This window comes from Oryctolagus cuniculus, chromosome 2 (genome assembly GCF_964237555.1).
Source record: "Oryctolagus cuniculus chromosome 2, mOryCun1.1, whole genome shotgun sequence".
NCBI lineage: Eukaryota > Metazoa > Chordata > Mammalia > Lagomorpha > Leporidae > Oryctolagus > Oryctolagus cuniculus.
In genome coordinates, this window is record NC_091433.1 from 1,898,933 (window position 1) to 1,917,209 (window position 18,277).

Here is an 18,277-nt window from a genome sequence, read left to right on the forward strand (position 1 = left end):
GGTGTAGTGGCCGCAGGTGTCCCTGCACCAAGGGAGTCCCTTCAGCTCCCTGAGTCTGTCTTCAACTCCTGAACACCGCTTTGCCCTGGGGCACACTTGGTGTGGCTGACACTTCCAGAAAGAACGGGGGCCTAGATCCAGGGGGCAGCCTGAGCCCCGCCTCACGGCACAGCTCCCTCGGGGAGAGCAGGAGCCAGGAAGCCGTGGGGAGGCTCAGGCGCAGGCTTGGGACCTGTCCCTGGGCCGTGTGCCCTGCGCCTTTGGTGGCGTTTCTGGCTTAGGACCAGCCTTGTCCCCAGAGGACTTCAAAGTAGCTTCCTAAATGCTTCACACAGCGAGTCGGATGGGGGACTGGGCCAGGGTGAGATGAAGGTGGGGGCCTGGGTGTGGAGGCCCCCACCCTCAGGACAGGCGGCCTGGTGTCGGGCCTGAGGAGGGACGAGGCTCTTAGGGCCCAGGAGGCCGCGGCCCACGCTCCACGGTCTGTTCTGCCGAGCCGGCAAGATCAGGTTCAGAACTGGAGCATCTCCGGTGCCCACGGCTCGCCTGTGCCATCTGCTGCCGCCCGCTGAGTCAGTGTGCCCAGCTAAGGGGCTGGCTTCCTTGTGGCCGCATGGAAAGGGCAGTGTCCTCTGTGCTGACCAAGACAGGTGGGTCATGTGGGGACCACCGCCTCTAAGCCCAGGCACCTCCCGGGCCTTGGAAAGCTGTCCCCCACCCCACCCCCAGGGCTGACCCGGCCACGCTGCTGGCCCCCACGCTGTTGAGCTCCTTAGCCAATCAAGGTCTCTAGCCCAGGCCTCCTCTCAGCCTGGGCTGCAGCTGGGCCCCGCCCTCACACTCCACTTTCCCCCGACTGCCCAAGCCCTGAGCTCTGGCCACCAGCACAGGGTCTGTTCAGCTGCCACACCCGGAGGTGCCTGATGTCTCCGGGGGGTGCTGCCCGCATCCTGTGGGCTTCCGTGTTGGCCAGGCCCTGCCACTCCACCCGTGGTCAGGGGTCCATAGCGGGCACCACAAATGCCAGGTGGAGTTGGTCCCAGCATAAGAGGCGGGGCTGCCTGGACACCCCATGCCCCAGGGACTGTCCTGCTGAGGCCTCACCCACTGCCTCTCCCTGCAGGTGCTGCTGGGCCCCCAGCCCAGCCCTCTGCCTTCTCATCTCGCAGTGACCAAGGGTCCCAGCAGGCCATGCAGCTGTGCCAAGGTACGGAGCCCTTCCCCTCAGAGGACAGATGCAAGCGGCGGGGGGGGCAGCTGGGTGACCTTGCCTGGCTAGAGTGTGCCCTGTGCCGGGTGCCTGCTCCTGGCCTGGCTAGAGTGTGTGCCGGGTGCCTGCTCCTGGCCTGGCTAGAGTGTGCCCTGTGCCGGGTGCCTGCTCCTGGCCTGGCTAGAGTGTGCCCTGTGCCGGGTGCCTGCTCCTGGCCTGGCTAGAGTGTGCCCTGTGCCGGGTGCCTGCTCCTGGCCTGGCTAGAGTGTGCCCTGTGCCGGGTGCCTGCTCCTGGCCTGGCTAGAGTGTGCCCTGTGCCGGGTGCCTGCTCCTGGCCTGGCTAGAGTGTGCCCTGTGCCGGGTGCCTGCTCCTGGCCTGGCTAGAGTGTGCCCTGTGCCGGGTGCCTGCTCCTGGCCTGGCTAGAGTGTGCCCTGTGCTGGGTGCCTGCTCCTGGGAACGCCGTCTAGAGGCCGTGCCGGGCCCACTGGCTGCAGCGCCCTGATGCTGGCAGCAAAGCCCCCTGGCCTGTGGCTACCTGCTGCCCCACCCCACTGCGCACTGCCTTTTCAAAGATTGATTTATCTGAAAGTTACACAGACAGCTTCCCTTTGCTGGCTCACTCCCCAGATGGCCAGAACAGCCAGATGTGGGCTGGGCCGAAAGCCAGGAGCTTCACCACGGTCTCCCACGTGGGGACAGAGGCCCAAGCACTTGGGGCGTCTTCCCCTGCTGTTCCCAGGTCATTAGCAGGGAGCTGGATGGGAGGAATGCTGGCGTCCCACGCGGCGCTTAGCCCCTCACCCCACGGTGCTGGTCCCCCAGTGGCTGCTCCTTGGCCAGGACAGCGTGCCAGGCTCTGCAGTCCAGAAGCTCCCAGTGCAGACGTGGGAGGCGGTGCACCGGGTCCCGCTCGGCCAGCACCACGCAGAGTGACTTGCGGGTGCTCTGCCTGCCTGTCCGCCCTCCTGTGTCCTTGGGAGCGCAGTGAGGAGCAGACAGGACGCCCGAGCCCCGCATCATGTGTCGGGCTCCTGTCCCGACTCTGGCTCCCATTTCCAACTCCTGCTACTGCAGACCCTGGGAGGTGGCAGCTACGGGGAGACCTGGGTGGAGCTCCCAGCTCCTGGCTCCATCCGTTGCAGCCATTTAAGGAGTGGACCTGTGGACGGGGGCGCTCTGTCCATCTCTGCCTCTCCTCGCACTTCCTCAGTAGATAGGCAGTAGGAGGGTCCCTGAAGCCCTTTGGGGAGGGTCCGACCCTGTGCTGGGGCTGCAGCTGAGCGCGCTCTGTGCCAGCTGGGCACCAGGGGGCGGCAGCAAGCTGGCAGGCCAGCCACCGTGGCCAAGGCCCAACCCGCGGGGAGGGCGGGCGCAGCAGCAGCGCAGCAGGAGGGACCCTGCCTCAGTACCGCGCCCGGCCTTGGGCCCCTCGCTGCCCCTCCCCGCCGAGCCAGAGGTGACAGCTGCTCCTGCCCGAGCCAACGGCAGGGCCAGGCCCGGACCAGGAACCCAGCAGTCCCCCGGCAGTTGTCCTGGCTGCAGCTCGGGCTGCCCTCTGGGACCAGGAACCCGGCGAGTCCCCAGAGGCCCCCGGTGGGTGTCCTGGCCGCAGCTCCCGCGCTGCCCTATGGGCCGCTCTCAGGCCCAGGCTGACCCTCCCCGCACCAGGCTCGACACTCAGCCGGGCCCCTCTGCCCCCCCCCGCCCCGCCCAGCGTCACACGTGGCACCAGGCAGGGTTCTCTGACGATGCGGGGGGGGGGGGGGCTGCCTTTGCTCAGGCCCGAGGAGGCATGGCGTTCCCAGGCCGGGCAGCTGTGCAGCCTGCCCGTCTCCCACAGGGGCCGTGCACACCCTGAGGTGGCACCTCCTGCACTCCTGGTCTCCCGCCCTGGCTCCTCTTGGGGGGACCTCTGGGGGAACCCACAGGAGGCTCAGTCCCTCGGCCCCACAGAGCCAAAGCCCACTGCCCTGCTTCCCCCTGCATCGGGGCCGTGCCCAGCCCGCCTCTCCCCAGGGAGCTGAGCTGGCCTGGCCTGGGTTTACCCAGCTGGTGTGCCAGTGTCTCGGCACAGCCCTCGCTCTGGCCAGCTAGTGCTGCCCCTGCCTGGACACCTGGCGGTCAGCGTCCACCGTGTTCCCTGGCCCGCTCTGCCAGGCATAGCCTGGGTTCTCGGTGTCCACACGGCCCGACGCCCCGGGGCTCGGTGGATGGAGCAGGAGAAGCCAAAAAGTAGGTCCCTAACCCCAGGCCAGCGAGACCCATGGGACAGGGGCCTTCTGCGGGGTGGGGGTGGGGGTCCCACAGCCAAGCGCTGAGGCCCTGGCGGCCATCTCCCTCTGGCCCCTGTGTCCCCCACGTCTACCTCCACCTGTGTCTTGCACTTCCCTGGGGACCCGACTGCTGCAGCCAGGGTGAGGCTGCCACCGTCGGGCGCTCGGGCCGCCTGGGGAGAAGGCGGCGGGGCTGGGAGCCTGCCCATGGGGTTCGGGCCTCCTCGCTGCGATATTGATGGGCCGTCAGCGCGGCCCTGATGCCTGCGCCTTCCGTTAAAAGGTTTCTGTTGTTGTAGCTTATGCAGTTGCTCTGTTGCTATGGAAACGTGACATCAAAATGACGTTTCCCGTTTAAAAGCTTTTAACTAAATTCCTGCCTGTCAGATGTAGGCCCCATTTTGAGCGTGGAGCTGCCTTCGAAAGAGCAGCCGCCTCGCGCCCATGGTGCGCAGGGCCGGGCCCGGGGCCCCCCCTGAGCGCGCTGCTTAACCCCGCAGGTGCCCCCAGCATGGCGGCGGCCGAAGTGCCCGGCTACCTGGTGTCCCCCCAGGCGGAGAAGCACCGGCGGGCCCGCAACTGGACGGACGCCGAGATGCGCGGCCTCATGCTGGTCTGGGAGGAGTTCTTCGAGGAGCTCAAGCAGACCAAGCGCAACGCCAAGGTCTACGAGAAGATGGCCAGCAAGCTCTTCGAGATGACGGGCGAGCGGCGGTTGGGCGAGGAGATCAAGATCAAGATCACCAACATGACCTTCCAGTACAGGTAGGCGGCCGGGGCCAGGGCGGGGCTGGGCCCAGGTGTGCGGCGGCCCGGCCAGGGCGAGAGCTGTGCGGGCAGCAGGGTTGGCTCTGAGCTCCCCCGGCTGGGGCGGCTCCCTGGGTGCCCCGAGGCAGGGGCGGGAGTCGGCAGGCCACAGCTGCGTGCCCTGAGCGCGGCGGGAGGCCTCCGTGGCGCTGATGTGCCGTGACCTGCGGCTGCCGCCGGGCCCCGCCAGCAGCCCCTGCCCCTGCCTCGGTGACACCCAGCGAGCGGCCCGCCCTTCAGCCTGCAGGGCACTGCTGAGCTGGGGCTGAGGATGGCGGCGCACGTGCCCCCACGCCCAGCACCGCCGACTGCACGGGCACCCACGGGCATGCGGGAGGGACAGGGCGAGGTGTGGGTAGAAGTAGTGGGTGTGGGAGGTCTCCTGCGGGGCAAAGGTCAGGGTGGGAGTGCTGAGGGCCCTGGCCCGGGGGCGGCCTGCAGGTGGCCCTGCGGGCCAGCTGCTGTTCCCAGGCTCACTCAGGCTCTGCAGGTTTGCCTGGAAGCCCCTAGCTGTGCCCCGTGGGGGAGGGGGCCCTGGCATGCCCCGGCAGGTGAGGAGGTGGCCCCCGGCAAAGCAGGAGGGGGCATGGAGGCTGGAGGTGCTGAGCAGGGCCCTGACGCGCTGCGTCCAGTGGCGCTCATCGGACTTTCCGTGACCCTGGAAGGAGCAGCGCACAGTCTATCCCCGCCCACCCTGCCCCCGGCACCTGCTGGGGTCCGCCCACGATGGAGTCGCTGAGGGGAAGGGACAGGAGGGGTGGGCTGCGGGGTGACCCCCAAGTCCCTGTCCAGTGCCTGGTGAGGAAGGGGCTCCGAGGGCCACCGGCCAGCCTCCTGTTGGACTCAGTCACTCACGTCCACACTCCCCCCACCAGGCTGCGGGCTGTTTGGCTGTGGTATCCGTTGGTTGTCCAGAAAGCCCTCTTCAGGGTCCCAGAGGGGCCTCTGTCTCCATCCTGGGAGGCCCCACAGCTGACCGCAGGCCTGGCTCCACCTCCCCTCCTTCCCAGAGCCTCCTTGGCAGAGGCCACTTTTTTTTTTTTTTAAAGATTTATTTCTATTTAAAAGTCAGAGTTACTCGGAGAGAGAGGAGAGGCAGAGAGAGAGAGAGGTCTTCCATCCAATGGTTCACTCCCCAGTTAGCCGCAACAGCCGGAGCTGTGTCGATCCGAAGCCAGGAGCCAGGAGCTTCCTCCAGGTCTCCCACGCGGGTGCAGGGGCCCAAGCACTTGGGCCATCCTTCCCAGGCCACAGCAGAGAGCTGGATTGGAAGTGGAGCAGCTGGGACTAGAACCGACGCCCATACGGGATGCTGGCGCTGCAGGCCAGGGCATTAACCCAGTGCGCCACAGCACCCGCCTTGGTTTTTCTTTTTACAAGAGCTCTTTACATGTGGAGGTTATCACCTAAGGACATCAGAGGGGGCCGGGGCTCGGTGCACGGTTTGTGGGAGTAGCGTGGGGCAGCTGCGGTGCCGGGGCCTCTGTGGGCGGCAGGAGAGCCTGAGCGGATGCTGGAGGCGGGTGCCGGCAGTCAGGATTGCAGAGCAGCTGTGCCCTGCCCTGGCCTGTCCCGCCTTCTCCCGGGGCCCCCCAGCCAGCAGCGTGGGCTCCCCGAGGCCGCCCCGAGCCCCCATGGGCAGCAGCCTGCAGCTCTGCTCTGTGGGGCGCCGGCAGGAGCGCGGGGAGCCCTGGGCCTCAGGAGGTGCTGCTCTGCCAGCCACAGAGCTGGCCGTCCCTCACCCCCAGTGACCCCTGAAGCCCCGAGGAAGCCATGTGAGGCAGGGCTGTCCCAGGGGCTAGGGGTGTGGGACCCGCCTCGAGGTGCAGGCGGGGCGCGGGGGTGCTGCCAGCTCTGCCCTCCGCCCCTGGGCCGGCTGCAGGTTCTCATGCTGGGTCCAGGCTCCTGCCCACGCTCACGTGAGCGCCAGCGGTGACGTGGGTTAGGACCCAACACCATTTCCCGTCAGGTTCGACCGAGAATGCTATCGTGAGCAGGCTGGCTTGGCCAGGCACCGGGCACTGTTTTATGAAGCCCTCCCGACAGCCCGGGAGGCGCTTACTTTGGTCATCACATTCTACTGATGGGAAGAGGGAGGCTTAGAGAGGTTAACAGGCCTGCCCAGGGTCGCACAGCACAGAGGTGGGGACGGCACCCGGTGCTCTAGCCCCTGTAGTTCTGGCTCCAGAGCCTCGATTCTTACGGTAGAACGGCAGTGTCTGCTCGCGGCAGAGTTTAGAGAGGAGCCAGGTCCTGATTCCCAGCGCCACCGGCTTCCTCTAACTCCGAGGCCGTGTGGGCCCCGAGCCGTCTCCCCGCTCCGTCCCGGATCGCCTTGACCCTGGAACCGGCCCCTTCCGTGGGGAAGCCCGCGCCGGCGAGCGGCTCCTGCCGGTGCCCGGTGGCTCCCCCTGGCGGCCCAGCTGCTTCTCACGCTTGGCTCTTGTCTCTCGTTTCAGGAAATTAAAATGCATGACAGATAGCGAGTCCGTCCCGCCGGACTGGCCCTATTACCTAGCCATTGATAGGATCCTGGCCAAGGCCCCCGAGTCCTGTGATGGCAAGCTGCCCGACGGCCAGCAGCCCGGGCCCTCCACGTCCCAGACCGAGGCGTCCCTGTCGCCGTCCGCTAAGTCCACCCCTCTGTACTGCCCGTATAACCAGTGCTCCTACGAAGGCCGCTTCGAGGACGATCGCTGCGACAGCTCCTCCAGCTTACTGTCCCTTAAGTTCAGGTAGCGTGCACTTGCTCCTCCTCCTCCTCCTCCCCACCGGGCCAGAGGCCGGCCGCGCTGCGCCGAGCCACGCCGCGCCGCGCCAAGCCATGCCGAGCCACGCCAAGCCACGCCGAGCCATGCCGAGCCCAGCCGAGCCACGCTGAGCCGTGCGGGGCAGGGTGGGCTGGTGGCGTGGTGGCTGCTTCGAGGGCTGACAGGCGGCCCCGCTCCATCGCCGTTCAGCTGTCTAGAAAGTTCCTTGACCTCTCTGGCCTCAGTCTCCCTCCTGCAGGACGGGGATAAGTCAGAGCCTTCCTCAGAGGGTGGGGGCACGAGAGGGGGGGTTTGAGGACCCTGCTCTGGGCCCCGCCCCTTCTGCCTGGCCACCTGAGGCCTCAGGCAGCAGCCGAGAGCCACGCAGCACTGGGAGGACCCCTTGGGAGTGGGTGCTTCCGGGGAGGGGTTCTGTGGGATGGGCTTTGGAGGGGAAGTAGGAGTTGGCAAGGGGGCCGTGGCTTTGCACCCAGCCCTGCTCTGTGGGGGGTGGCGGCTCCCATCTGCAGGGGAGCACTCGCAAAGCGCCTGCCAGCCAGGACGCCCCCGAGGTGGCCAGGCCAGGAGCAGCGAGGCCCCAGGTGGCGGGCGGCTGCTCTGTGGACAGCCTGGTTCCCAGACTCCCAGGGCTGGCGTGTGGGGGCCGCGCTCCTGCCCCTGCTCAGAGCACAAAGTGCAGGCTGGGTGGGCAGGCCCCAGGGCAGGGCCTCGGGGCCGTGGGGGCTGGTGGCCCCTGCTCTCCAGCCAGGAGCTGCCTGCTGCCCAGAGCCGGCCCCTGGGGGATGGCCACGCACTGGGCTGCCTCTACCTCCCCCTTCCACCGGGAAGCCAGGCTCGGCCGGGTCTCTCCACGTCCCCTCCCCCCTCCTCTTCCCAGGCCTGCTGGCTCCTCCTCCTGAGACGTCAGTTCCCGGCTGGGACGGGTGGCGTCTGCTTCCCTGTAGGAGCACAGAGCGCCACAGCCCGCTCAGCGCCCCCTTCCCCCAGCGCCAGCCCCGGGAGGGGGGGTCTGTCCACCCCGAGCCCACCCCCGACCCCGGGCCGGCCCCTGCCTGCCCCTGTTCAGAAGCGTGTGGCCAGTCCTGTGGCCTCGAGCGCCTGCGGCCCGAGACTGTCACGTGGTGGGCGGGCCGAGGCTGGCACGTGGTGGGCGGGCCGAGGCTGGCACGTGGTGGGCGGGCCGAGGCTGGCGTCCGCCCGTGTGGGGGGGGGGCGAGGCTGTCACGTGGTGGGCGGGCCGAGGCTGGCAGGTGGTGGGCGGCCCGAGGCTGGCACGTGGTGGGCGGGCCGAGGCTGGCACGTGGTGGGCGGGCCGAGGCTGGCGTCCGCCCGTGGGGGGGGGGGCCGAGGCTGTCACGTGGTGGGCGGCCCGAGGCCGGCGTCCGCCCGTCCCGGGGGGGCGGGGGCAGGCTCTGAGGCCGGCGCTGTGCCCGCAGGGCGGAGGAGCGGCCGGTGAAGAAGCGCAAGGTGCAGAGCTGCCACTTCCGGCGGAAGAAGCTGCGGCTGCTGGAGGCCATGCTGGAGGAGCAGCGGCGGCTGAGCCGCGCCGTGGAGGAGACGTGCCGCGAGGTGCGCCGCGTGCTGGACCAGCAGAACCTGCTGCAGGTGCAGAGCCTGCAGCTGCAGGAGCGCATGATGAGCCTGCTCGAGAAGCTCATCGCCAAGTCCGGCGTCTAGGGCGGCCGCGGCGACCTCGCCTGGCCTCCGTGGGGCTGCTCGGGGGTCGCCAGCACTAGGCCTGTCCTCTCAGAACATTCTAGGACGTTCTGGAATCACCCTCCGTATAGGTGGTGACACTTGAACTGGCCTTTGATATTAAACGTGTGCTTTTTTTCAATACTGCCTGGAGGCAGAGGTGGCTCTGTCCAGCCAGGGGAGGAGCGGGTGTCCGCCCTGGTCAGGCCGGAGGTGGCCGTGCTGTCGCTGCCGCCGCGCGCGGCCTCTGCCCCGTCTCACTCACCGGCTGGGAAAGTCTCCGGGAGCTCAGGAATCTCAGGCCTCCCGGGCCTGCCCCTGGGCGCTCGTCGCTCTGGCCGCCGCGGAGGCTGGGGCACGGGGGTGGATTTGCTCCCTGTACCGGGCAAGCCGCCGCCCGAGAGAGCCAGGTGCTGGGGCAGGTGGGCGAGTGACGCGGGTCGGGTGCGGAGGAGCTCCCTCTGGCTGCACCTGAGCAGATGCTGGGCAGAGTGGGACGCGCCGGGGGCCGTCACGGAGCCGGCCCTCAGGCTGGGTGCTCTGGAGGGCAGAGCCAGGCCGGCAAGATTCGGCCGCGCCCCAACTCCCTCAGGGAGCCCCCATGGCTGAGGCTGCCCCCGACACAGGGCCGGCCCCAGGGTTCCCGAGCCTTCCGACGAGGGGCCCGCCCAGCGCGGCAGGTGGAGGCGCCTCCCCTGCACCTGTGCGTGCCAGCATCAGTGAGACCCGCAGTGTCTCAAGAGGGGCCGGGGTTCCCCGCGCACCTGTGTGCCGGCCCCTGGGCCCACAGGCAGAAGCCGGGTCCTGGAGGGGACGGCTCGGCTGGGAAGCAGCTGGGTCGGCGGCTCCCGTAGGCGGCCCGTGTCTGGAGCTCCGAGTTCTTCTCAGGCCGAAATCTGTGCTAAGATTCGGCAAACGTTCCCTCTGAGGGCAGGAGCTGGCCCTGTGCTCACTCTCCCAGTGTCGCTTCACGCTGCCGTGACACTCGGCAAGTCCACCGACGAAGGCAGACAGAACTAGCAGGACCAGAAACAGAGGGAGAGACGACATCTTCCTTTTCAGATAACACTGCTCTGTACCCAGAAAAACCAGACACGCGAATGATCGCGCGTTCCGCAGACCAGGACGCGGGAGCGAGTGCGTCCATGCAGAGCTGTGAGCCAAAGCCGCGGGCAGCGGAGGAGCCGGCGGGCGGCCGGGCAGTGGCAGGGCGCCGAGCCGGCTCTGGGCGCTGGGCACCGGACACAATGCCACGGTTCCACCAGTGACTGCAGCTCCCGGCAATGCGTGGAAACCCGTGTGTACGAGGAGAAGCGGGGGCTGGGCCGCCTGAGTTCCCGCCCAGAGCTCGCTGCTCGGAACAGTGGGTGCAGCCCAGCGTCTGGAAGCCCGAAGCCGGGGTGTGAAGGGGCATGGCCTCAGCGCGGGGCCTGCTGGCCCTGTCTCCCAACGTTGGGGGCGCACTGTGCCCCCGCTCAGAGCGGCTCTCCTTCCTCCTCCACCTCCTCCTCGTTCAAGAGGCAGAGTGACAGAGAGAGGGGGTGGGGAGACAGAGGTCTTCCAGATTCCCGCAGCAGCCAGGGCCGGGCCAGGCTGAGGCCAGCAGCCAGGAACGGGCTCTCCCACGCGGGTAGCAGCCGTGCAAGTACTAGACATCGCCAGCTGCCTCCCGGGTATGCTGCAGCAGGAAGCCGGCATCAGGAGCCAGTCCGGGCCTCCCGCGTGGGTGGCAGGGCCCGGGTCCTCGGGCCATCACCTGCCGCCTCCCAGGGTGCATGTTAGCAGGGAGCTGGCATTGGAAGCAGAGGCGGGACTCGAACCCCGGCCCATGCCACGCAGCAACTTGTCCCACTGCGCCACAGTGGCCTGCCGCAGAGCTGCACTCCCAAACCTGGTGGCCTCAGGGCCTGTCATGCTCTGAGGTGCCCGAACAGCTCGCCCAAGGTCATCTGAACAGTAGTTATCATTCCAGAATAATGATCAGCCCATCACCTGGTAACCACAGAGCTGGGCGAGAGGGGTCACTGGCTGACGGGGGGCAGGGCGGCCGGCCTCCCCCGGTGCCCACGTGGAGATGAGAGGAGCGTGCGTGCCCGTGGCACCGAGTGGAGCTGTTGGCCCTGGCCCCACGGCGAGGCTCGCCGCGCTCCCGACGGTTTCCCCCAGCTGGGTTGTGCCCTGACCGCCGGCCAGCGTCTCCTGCGTCTCCTTGGAGTCCAACGGTCCACCTTGAACTTCAAAACCTGTTTATCCCCCCAGGCTTTCCTCGGATCACTCGTGGGGCCTTGTTCACCTAAAAACTCGGAGGCAGGCATCTGGCCGGGCAGTTAAGGCCCGGGTTAAGATGCCCGGGTCCCACGTCGCACAGCCCGGGTTCGGCTCCCGGCTCTGGCTCCAGCCTCCTGCTGATGCACGCCCTGGGAGGCAGCACAGGTGGTCCATAGTTGGGTTCCTGCCACCCACATGGGAGACCCGGACGTTGGCCTGGTTCCCCTTTGCTGAGCAGGTACTTGAGGGGTGGACCAGCAGGGGGAGCGCTCCCCTCCCCCCCTTCTCTGTCTCTGGAATAAATTTGTTAAAAAGGTCACTTTTGTTGACATCACCATCGGTCTTAGCAGACAAGCCTGTAATCTGAGAGGCTGTCAAGGCCGACGTGTGCAGAATTCTGCGTGTTGCACGGAGACTGAGAGAGACGGGGGGGCCGGCTTGCCCAGGCAGCCCGAGGCTGGGCGGGCCCCTCCCGGTGAAAGCCACGTGCCCCGCTCCAGCAGCCGCCCGCGCGGTCTCACGGCCTGACAGGCACCGGGGCTGGAGGCCGAGGCGTGTTGGCGAGGGTAGGTCCCGGAGCCCGGCCCTGCAGGGACCCGAGCTGTGGTGTGGTGGGCTAAGCCACTGCGGGAGAGCCGGCCTCCCGCAGCGGAGTTCCGGACCGAGTCCCGGCTGCTCCGCCAGGGCCCGTCCCCGGCTAGTGCACCTGGGAAAGCCGAAGGCGGCCTGAGTGCTTGGGCCCTGCTGCCACAGTGGCGTTGCTGGCTCCTCACTGTGGCCTGGCCAGTCCCGGCTCTTGTGGCTGTCTGAGGCGTGAACCAGCAAAATGGAAGCTTCTACCTCCCTCCCTGCCTCCCCTCCATCTCTCTCTCTCCTCTATCTCCTCTCTCCTCTATCTCCTCTCTCTCCCTCTCTCTCTTCTCTCTCTCCACTCTCTCCCCCCTCTCCTCTCTCTCTCCTCTCTCTCTTCTCTCTCCTCTCTCCCTCTCTCTCTTCTCTCTCTCCACTCTCTCCCCCCTCTCCTCTCTCTCTCCTCTCTCTCTTCTCTTTCCTCTCTCCCTCTCTCTCTTCTCTTTCCTCTCTCCCTCTCTCTCTCCTCTCTCTCCTCTCTTCTCTCTCTCCTCTCTCTCCCTCTCTCTCTCCTCTCTCTCCTCTCTCTCTCTCCTCTCTCCTCTCTCTCTCCTCTCTCTCTTCTCTCTCCTCTCTCCCTCTCTCTCTCTCCTCTCTCTCCTCTCTTCTCTCTCTCTCCCTCTCTCTCTCCTCTCTCTCTCCTCTCTCTCTCCTCTCTCTCTTCTCTCTCCTCTCTCCCTCTCTCTCTCTCCTCTCTCTCTCTCCTCCCTCCTCTCTCTCTCCCTCTCTCTCTCTCCTCTCTCTCTCTCCTCTCTCCTATCTCTCTCCTCTCTCTCTCCTCTCTCCCTCTCTCTCTCCTTACTCTCTCTCTCTCTCCTCTCTCCTCTCTCTCCTCTCTCTTTCTGTGTGTCTCTGTCTCTCTCCTCTCTCTCTCTCCTCTCTCCTCTCTCTCTCTCCTCTCTCCTATCTCTCTCCTCTCTCTCTCTCCTCTCTCCTATCTCTCTCCTCTCTCTCTCTCTTCTCTCTCTTCTCTCTCTCCTCTCTCCCTCTCTCTCTCCTTACTCTCTCTCCTCTTTCTCTCTCCTCTCTCCTCTCTCTCTCTCCTCTCTCTTTCTGTGTGTCTGCCTCTGTCTCTCTCCTCTCTCTGTCTCTCTCCTCTCTCTGTCTCTCTCTCTGTCTCTCTCTCTCTCTCCCCTCTCTCCTCTCTCCTCTCTCTCCTCTCTCTCCCTCTCCCCTCTCCCCTCTCCCCTCTCCCCTCTCCCCTGTCCCCTCTCCCCTCTCCCCTCTCTCCTCTTTCCTCTTTCTGTAACTCTGCCTTTCAAATACATTTCAAATACATCTTTTTTAAAAATGCCCCCAGGTCCTGTGTTGGACCCCTAGCCCCAGTGCCACAGTGCGAGAGATGGGCTCAGGTCACGGGACAGTGCCCCGGGAGGCGGGCACCATGGGCGGGGCCTCCTCCCTCAGGCTAGCAGACACAGCACAAGGATGCTGGCCAGCTCCATCAGTGCTGTGCCATCCCAGCCACGGGGAACAGACGGGACACCCCCAGGGGGCCCAGCCGTGCCGGCCTCTTCCCCTGCACCCACAGTGGTGGTCATCCGCCCCCTCTGCTGTGGCCGAGGAGCCCGGGGGAGTCGGGCGTAGAGCAGGGGCTATGGAGACAGCAGAAGCAATGGGAGCCACATGGCTTGCTTGCGAGAAGGGAGCGCGGTGGAGGGAGAGAGGCGGGGCAGGGCGCAGGTGGCAGTGGGGCGGTCGGACGGCACCGGGACCTCTGCCCCCCGAGCTGTAGGGCTGCGGTGGAGCCAGCGTCTCGCTCCCGCCTCCCACCTGCTTGAACGAACCCTGCTAGCCGGGGGTGGCCGGGTCTCAGGGCCTCGAGGGCCGGTGCGCCAGGCCTCCTCCGGAGGATCCTGCAGGAGGCCCGTAAGCACCACGCCTGCCCCGCACCCTCCCTCGGGGCCTGTTCGCTGTGGAGGGGAGGGAAGTCCTGCGCATCGGAGGTTGTGCAGGGACAGCAGTGCCTCGGTCAGCCAGGACCCGGTCACCCCGCGTGTGACAGCCCCGTCCCATCAGCCAGGACCCGGGTCACCCGCGTGCGACAGCCCCGTCCCATCAGCCAGGACCCGGGTCACCCGCGTGCGACAGCCCCGTCCCATCAGCCAGGACCCGGGTCACCCGCGTGCGACAGCCCCCGTCCCATCAGCCAGGACCCGGGTCACCCGCGTGCGACAGCCCCGTCCCATCAGCCAGGACCCGGGTCACCCGCGTGCGACAGCCCCGTCCCATCAGCCAGGACCCGGGTCACCCGCGTGCGACAGCCCCGTCCCATCAGCCAGGACCCGGGTCACCCGCGTGCGACAGCCCCGTCCCATCAGCCAGGACCCGGGTCACCCGCGTGCGACAGCCCCGTCCCATCAGCCAGAACCTGGGTCACCCCGCGTGTGACAGCCCCCGTCTCAGCCAGGACCAGAGTCACCCCGCGTGTGACAGCCCCGTCCCATCAGCCAGGACCTGGGCCACCCACGTGTGACAGCCCCGTCCCATCAGCCAGGACCCGGGCCACCCGCGTGTGACAGCCCCGTCCCATCAGCCAGGACCCGGGCCACCCGCGTGTGACAGCCCCGTCCCATCAGCCAGGACCCGGGCCACCCACGTGTGACAGCCCCGTCCCATCAGCCAGGACTCGGGCCACCCACGTGTGACAGCCCCGTCCCATCAGCCAGGACCTGTGTGACCCCGCATGTGACAGCCCCATCCCATAGCTAGGACCCGGGCCACCCCGCGTGTGACAGCCCCGTCCCATCAGCCAGGACCCGGGTCACCCCGCGTGTGACAGCCCCGTCCCATCAGCCAGGACCTGGGTCACCCCGTGTGTGACAGCCCCGTCCCATCAGCCAGGACCAGAGTCACCCCGCGTGTGACAGCCCCGTCCCATCAGCCAGGACCTGGGTCACCCCGTGTGTGACAGCCCCGTCCCATCAGCCAGGACCAGAGTCACCCCGCGTGTGACAGCCCCGTCCCATCAGCCAGGACCTGGGTCACCCCGCGTGTGACAGCCCCGTCCCATCAGCCAGGACCTGGGTCACCCCGCGTGTGACAGCCCCGTCCCATCAGCCAGGACCTGGGTCACCCCGTGTGTGACAGCCCCGTCCCATCAGCCAGGACCAGAGTCACCCCGCGTGTGACAGCCCCGTCCCATCAGCCAGAACCTGGGTCACCCCGCGTGTGACAGCCCCGTCCCATCAGCCAGGACCCGGGCCACCCCGCGTGTGACAGCCCCGTCCCATCAGCCAGGACCCGGGTCACCCCGCGTGTGACAGCCCCGTCCCATCAGCCAGGACCCGGGTCACCCCGTGTGTGACAGCCCCGTCCCATCAGCCAGGACCAGAGTCACCCCGCGTGTGACAGCCCCGTCCCATCAGCCAGAACCTGGGTCACCCCGCGTGTGACAGCCCCGTCCCATCAGCCAGGACCAGAGTCACCCCGCGTGTGACAGCCCCCGTCCCATCAGCCAGGACCCTTCCATCTGCTGGCCCACTCCCCAAAGACTGCAGCAGCCAGGGCTGACCTAGGCCAAGCCGGGAGCCAGAAGCTCCATTCCGGGCCTCCCACATGGGTGGCAGGGACCCAGGACTGCCGCCTCCCACGATGCATTAGCCAGAAATTGCATTGCAAGTGGAGTAGCCGGGGCTTGAACCAGGCACGCTGATAAGGCATGCGGGTTCCCCAAGCAGCACCTTAACCAGCTGGGCTGTAACGTGCCCCCACAGCAGTTTTAAGAGTCCCCCAGTCCCAGGGCCCACCCACCCCAAGGCCACCCAGCTCTGCATGGGGCGGGGCTGGGGGCCCCAGGCAGCCTTGTGGTGCCAGACAGGATGTGAGGCTGAGGTCAGGCCCCAGTGGAGAAGGGGTGCCGGGGTGTGCACGGTCCCAGGTCGTGGCCCACGTACCCCACTCCCCAGGCTCACGCAGAAGGGAGGCTGGTGCGGCCTTGCAATGCCTGCTTGGGCTCTGTCCACTTGGGGGCGCTGTTGGAAACCGCCAGGAGCCCTGCTCTCGCAGCAACCCCCCCCCCCCCCCCCCCCCCCCCCCCGGCCTCACCCCAGCAGAACTGCTGGAGTGTCTGGAGCTTTCCCGTGCTGTACCCGCCGCGTCCCCGACCCCTTCGGCATCCCAGTGCTCCGTCTCACTGCTCCGTTCAATCCTGCTGTCGGGGCTGGGGGTGCCGGGCGGCCGCCAGGGCCCAGAGGCAGGCTGCTTCCACCAGGCCCGAGTTCAGGAGCGCCCATCAGTGCTCAGAATCCAGACGCGGGCTCCGCCTCTGACCCCCGCCCCTCATCTGCCGAAACGCCCGCGTCTTTCTCTGCTCCGGGAAGCGAATTTCCAAGTTGGGCTTGGGAACAGTGCGGCTCCCCAGGGCGCAGCTGGCATCTCGCGCAATTTTCATTTAATTACAGGGACAGTTTTAATTTCCCAATCATTAGAAATAGCCACTGCAGCTCCCGCCTTCGAGGCTAATGGAATTTTAATGGGCAGCTGCTTAGGTTACAGCCAAGAATAGCAATGTTTGGCGGGCGGCTGGGGCCGGGCCCCAAGTCAGGCCAGCCTGGGGGGCGTCGGCAGGTGAGAGGAGCCCCCGGGGCCCGTGGGCCGCGTCCCAGACCCCAGCCCAGGCCCAGGATGTCCCGCAGCCCCGGGGGAGGCCCAGGGTTCGGAAGCAGCCCCGGCAGGGTAGCGCAGGCCTGCAAACAGCAGTCCCACGCGCTTTGTGTGGGGGAGCGCGTGTGCGGGGTGGGCTTCCGGGTGGGGAGCGCGTGTGGGGGGTGGGTTTTGCTGCTCAGAGAGCCGGGATTATCTGGGTTTTGTTTCACAGCTGAGACCGTCTGTGTCCTAAGAAACCTGCGCGGAGGGCAGTGGATCTGTTTTCCGTGTCACATTCTGGAAGCAGCGACCGCGTGTGCACTGGGGCCACCTCTGCCAGCTGCAAGTCAGCGCCTGGGACTGGCGCCTTCCTCCCGTCAGCCCCCGGAACAGAGCGGCCCGGGGCTGCGGCCCCCACCCCTCCCCGGCTGCCGGAGCGTGTCAGTTTCGAGGGCACGTGCTCTGTCTTCCAACGTTGCTCCACTCCAGAGCCGTTTGAATTCTCCAGGCCTTTTGCATTCCGCCGTGCGCTTCACGTCGGCTGCGCGGTCTGCGCCCCAGTTGGCCGGGGCTAGACCCACAGAAGCGGGGACCACAGAGCCCTCACCCCGGTCGCCTGGGACCCACACAGGGACGCCCCAGCCACGCCGGGCAGCTCTGGGTGTGGCCACACGCACACAGCCCGGATGTCCGTCACAAGTGCCCGTCACTCAGCGCCTCTCTGGCACGCGAAGGGTGAGAGCCCCAGGCCAGGGAGAGAGGGCGCCAGGCGGTGTCCCCACCGGCCGGCTCCTCCCTGGGAAAATACCCGGATAAACTCGGCTTTGCCGACGCTGCTTTGGCCTCTCTGCCCGGCACTGCGTTATTCTGGGTGAAGAGCAGCCCCGGCCGTGACAGACCCTCGGCAGGTGAGCTGACGTGGGCAACACACTGTCTCCACCTCCCCCCCCCCTTGGTAACCATGCCTTGCAAATAAATAAAATCTTGGTGTCTGCAGCCTGCGGCCCTGCTAGGCTCACTGAGACGTCCCCGGAGCTTCCCGAGAACAGCGTGCGTGTGTATGCATGTGTGTGTGCGTGTGTGCATGCGTGTGTGTGCGCGTGTGCATGCGTGTGTGCGTGTGCATGCGTGTGTGCGTGTGCATGCATCGCCTGGGTCCGGGGCCAGGACAACGTTGCATCACGACCCAGGGGGCGCGGCGGCCTTCCTCCTGAGCCCAGGCACGGCGCCGCCGCTCACCAGTGAGGACCGTGTTGGCGGAGGTTTTTCTTTCTGAAAGATTTGCTTGTTTGAAAGGCAGAGCAACAGAGAGCGACACACACACACACACACACACACACACACACACACACACGAGATTCCCTCCATCTGCTGGTTCACGCCCCAGGTGGGCACCCCAGCCAGCAGCCGGGAACTCCATCGGGGCTCCCACGTGGGGGCGGGGCCCAGGCCCCCTGCGCCCTGCCTGCCCCTCAGAATCAGAGCATCCGGGTCTCTGGCGCGAATGTGGGCTGCCGGCCTTGCACCAGTGGCGTAGCCGCAGTGCCGGGGGGCCCGCCGGCCGCAGGCTTTCCGCGTGGACCCAGCGCTACGCTGAGGAAGCCACCTCCTGGGGCTTCGATTCTGAGACGGCTGTCTGCGTTAGTGAAGGTGATCCTGATTCTGTCCCCGGGGGGAGCGCGTGACGTCGCACGTGGACACCTACGCCCGCGAGGGCTGGCTGGCCGCAGGGCGTAGGGCCGTCAGCAGATAATCGAACGGTGTGTATGTATTTAATAGTTGTTCATTTCAGGGGCAGAGTTACAGACAGAGGTAGAGACAGAGAGAGAGAGAGAGAGAGAGAGAGAGAGCGGTCTTCCTCCGCTGGTTCACCCCCCAGATGGCCGCAACGGCCGGAGCCGCGCTGATCCGATGGCAGGAGCCAGGAGCTTCTCCTGGTCTCCCATGGGGTGCAGGGCCCAAGCACTTGGGCCATCCTCCACTGCCTTCCCGGGCCACAGCAGAGAGCTGGACTGGAAGAGGAACAACTGGGACT

At 67.0% G+C, this 18,277-nt stretch overlaps 1 protein-coding gene across 1 annotated transcript; it reads left to right on the forward strand.

The window, feature by feature from the left end:
• The first annotated feature begins 877 nt into the window (after window positions 1-877).
• On the forward strand, window positions 878-8,895 carry MSANTD1 (Myb/SANT DNA binding domain containing 1). Its single transcript, XM_008249857.4, has 4 exons — window positions 878-1,207; window positions 3,985-4,249; window positions 6,751-7,026; window positions 8,499-8,895. The coding sequence occupies exons 1-4, from the start codon at window positions 1,021-1,023 to the stop codon at window positions 8,737-8,739; spliced, it is 969 nt and encodes a 322-aa protein (XP_008248079.2). The 5' UTR covers window positions 878-1,020; the 3' UTR covers window positions 8,740-8,895.
• The last annotated feature ends 9,382 nt before the right edge of the window (window positions 8,896-18,277 follow it).

Bases quoted from the DNA above. Each gene is read 5' to 3' on its own strand.
- MSANTD1 (XM_008249857.4), top strand. From the start codon at position 1,021: ATGCCAGGTGGAGTTGGTCCCAGCATAAGAGGCGGGGCTGCCTGGACA. The intron at 1,208-3,984 runs GTACGGAGCCCT...TTAACCCCGCAG, and splicing joins GGCCATGCAGCTGTGCCAAG to GTGCCCCCAGCATGGCGGCG. The intron at 7,027-8,498 runs GTAGCGTGCACT...CTGTGCCCGCAG, and splicing joins TTACTGTCCCTTAAGTTCAG to GGCGGAGGAGCGGCCGGTGA.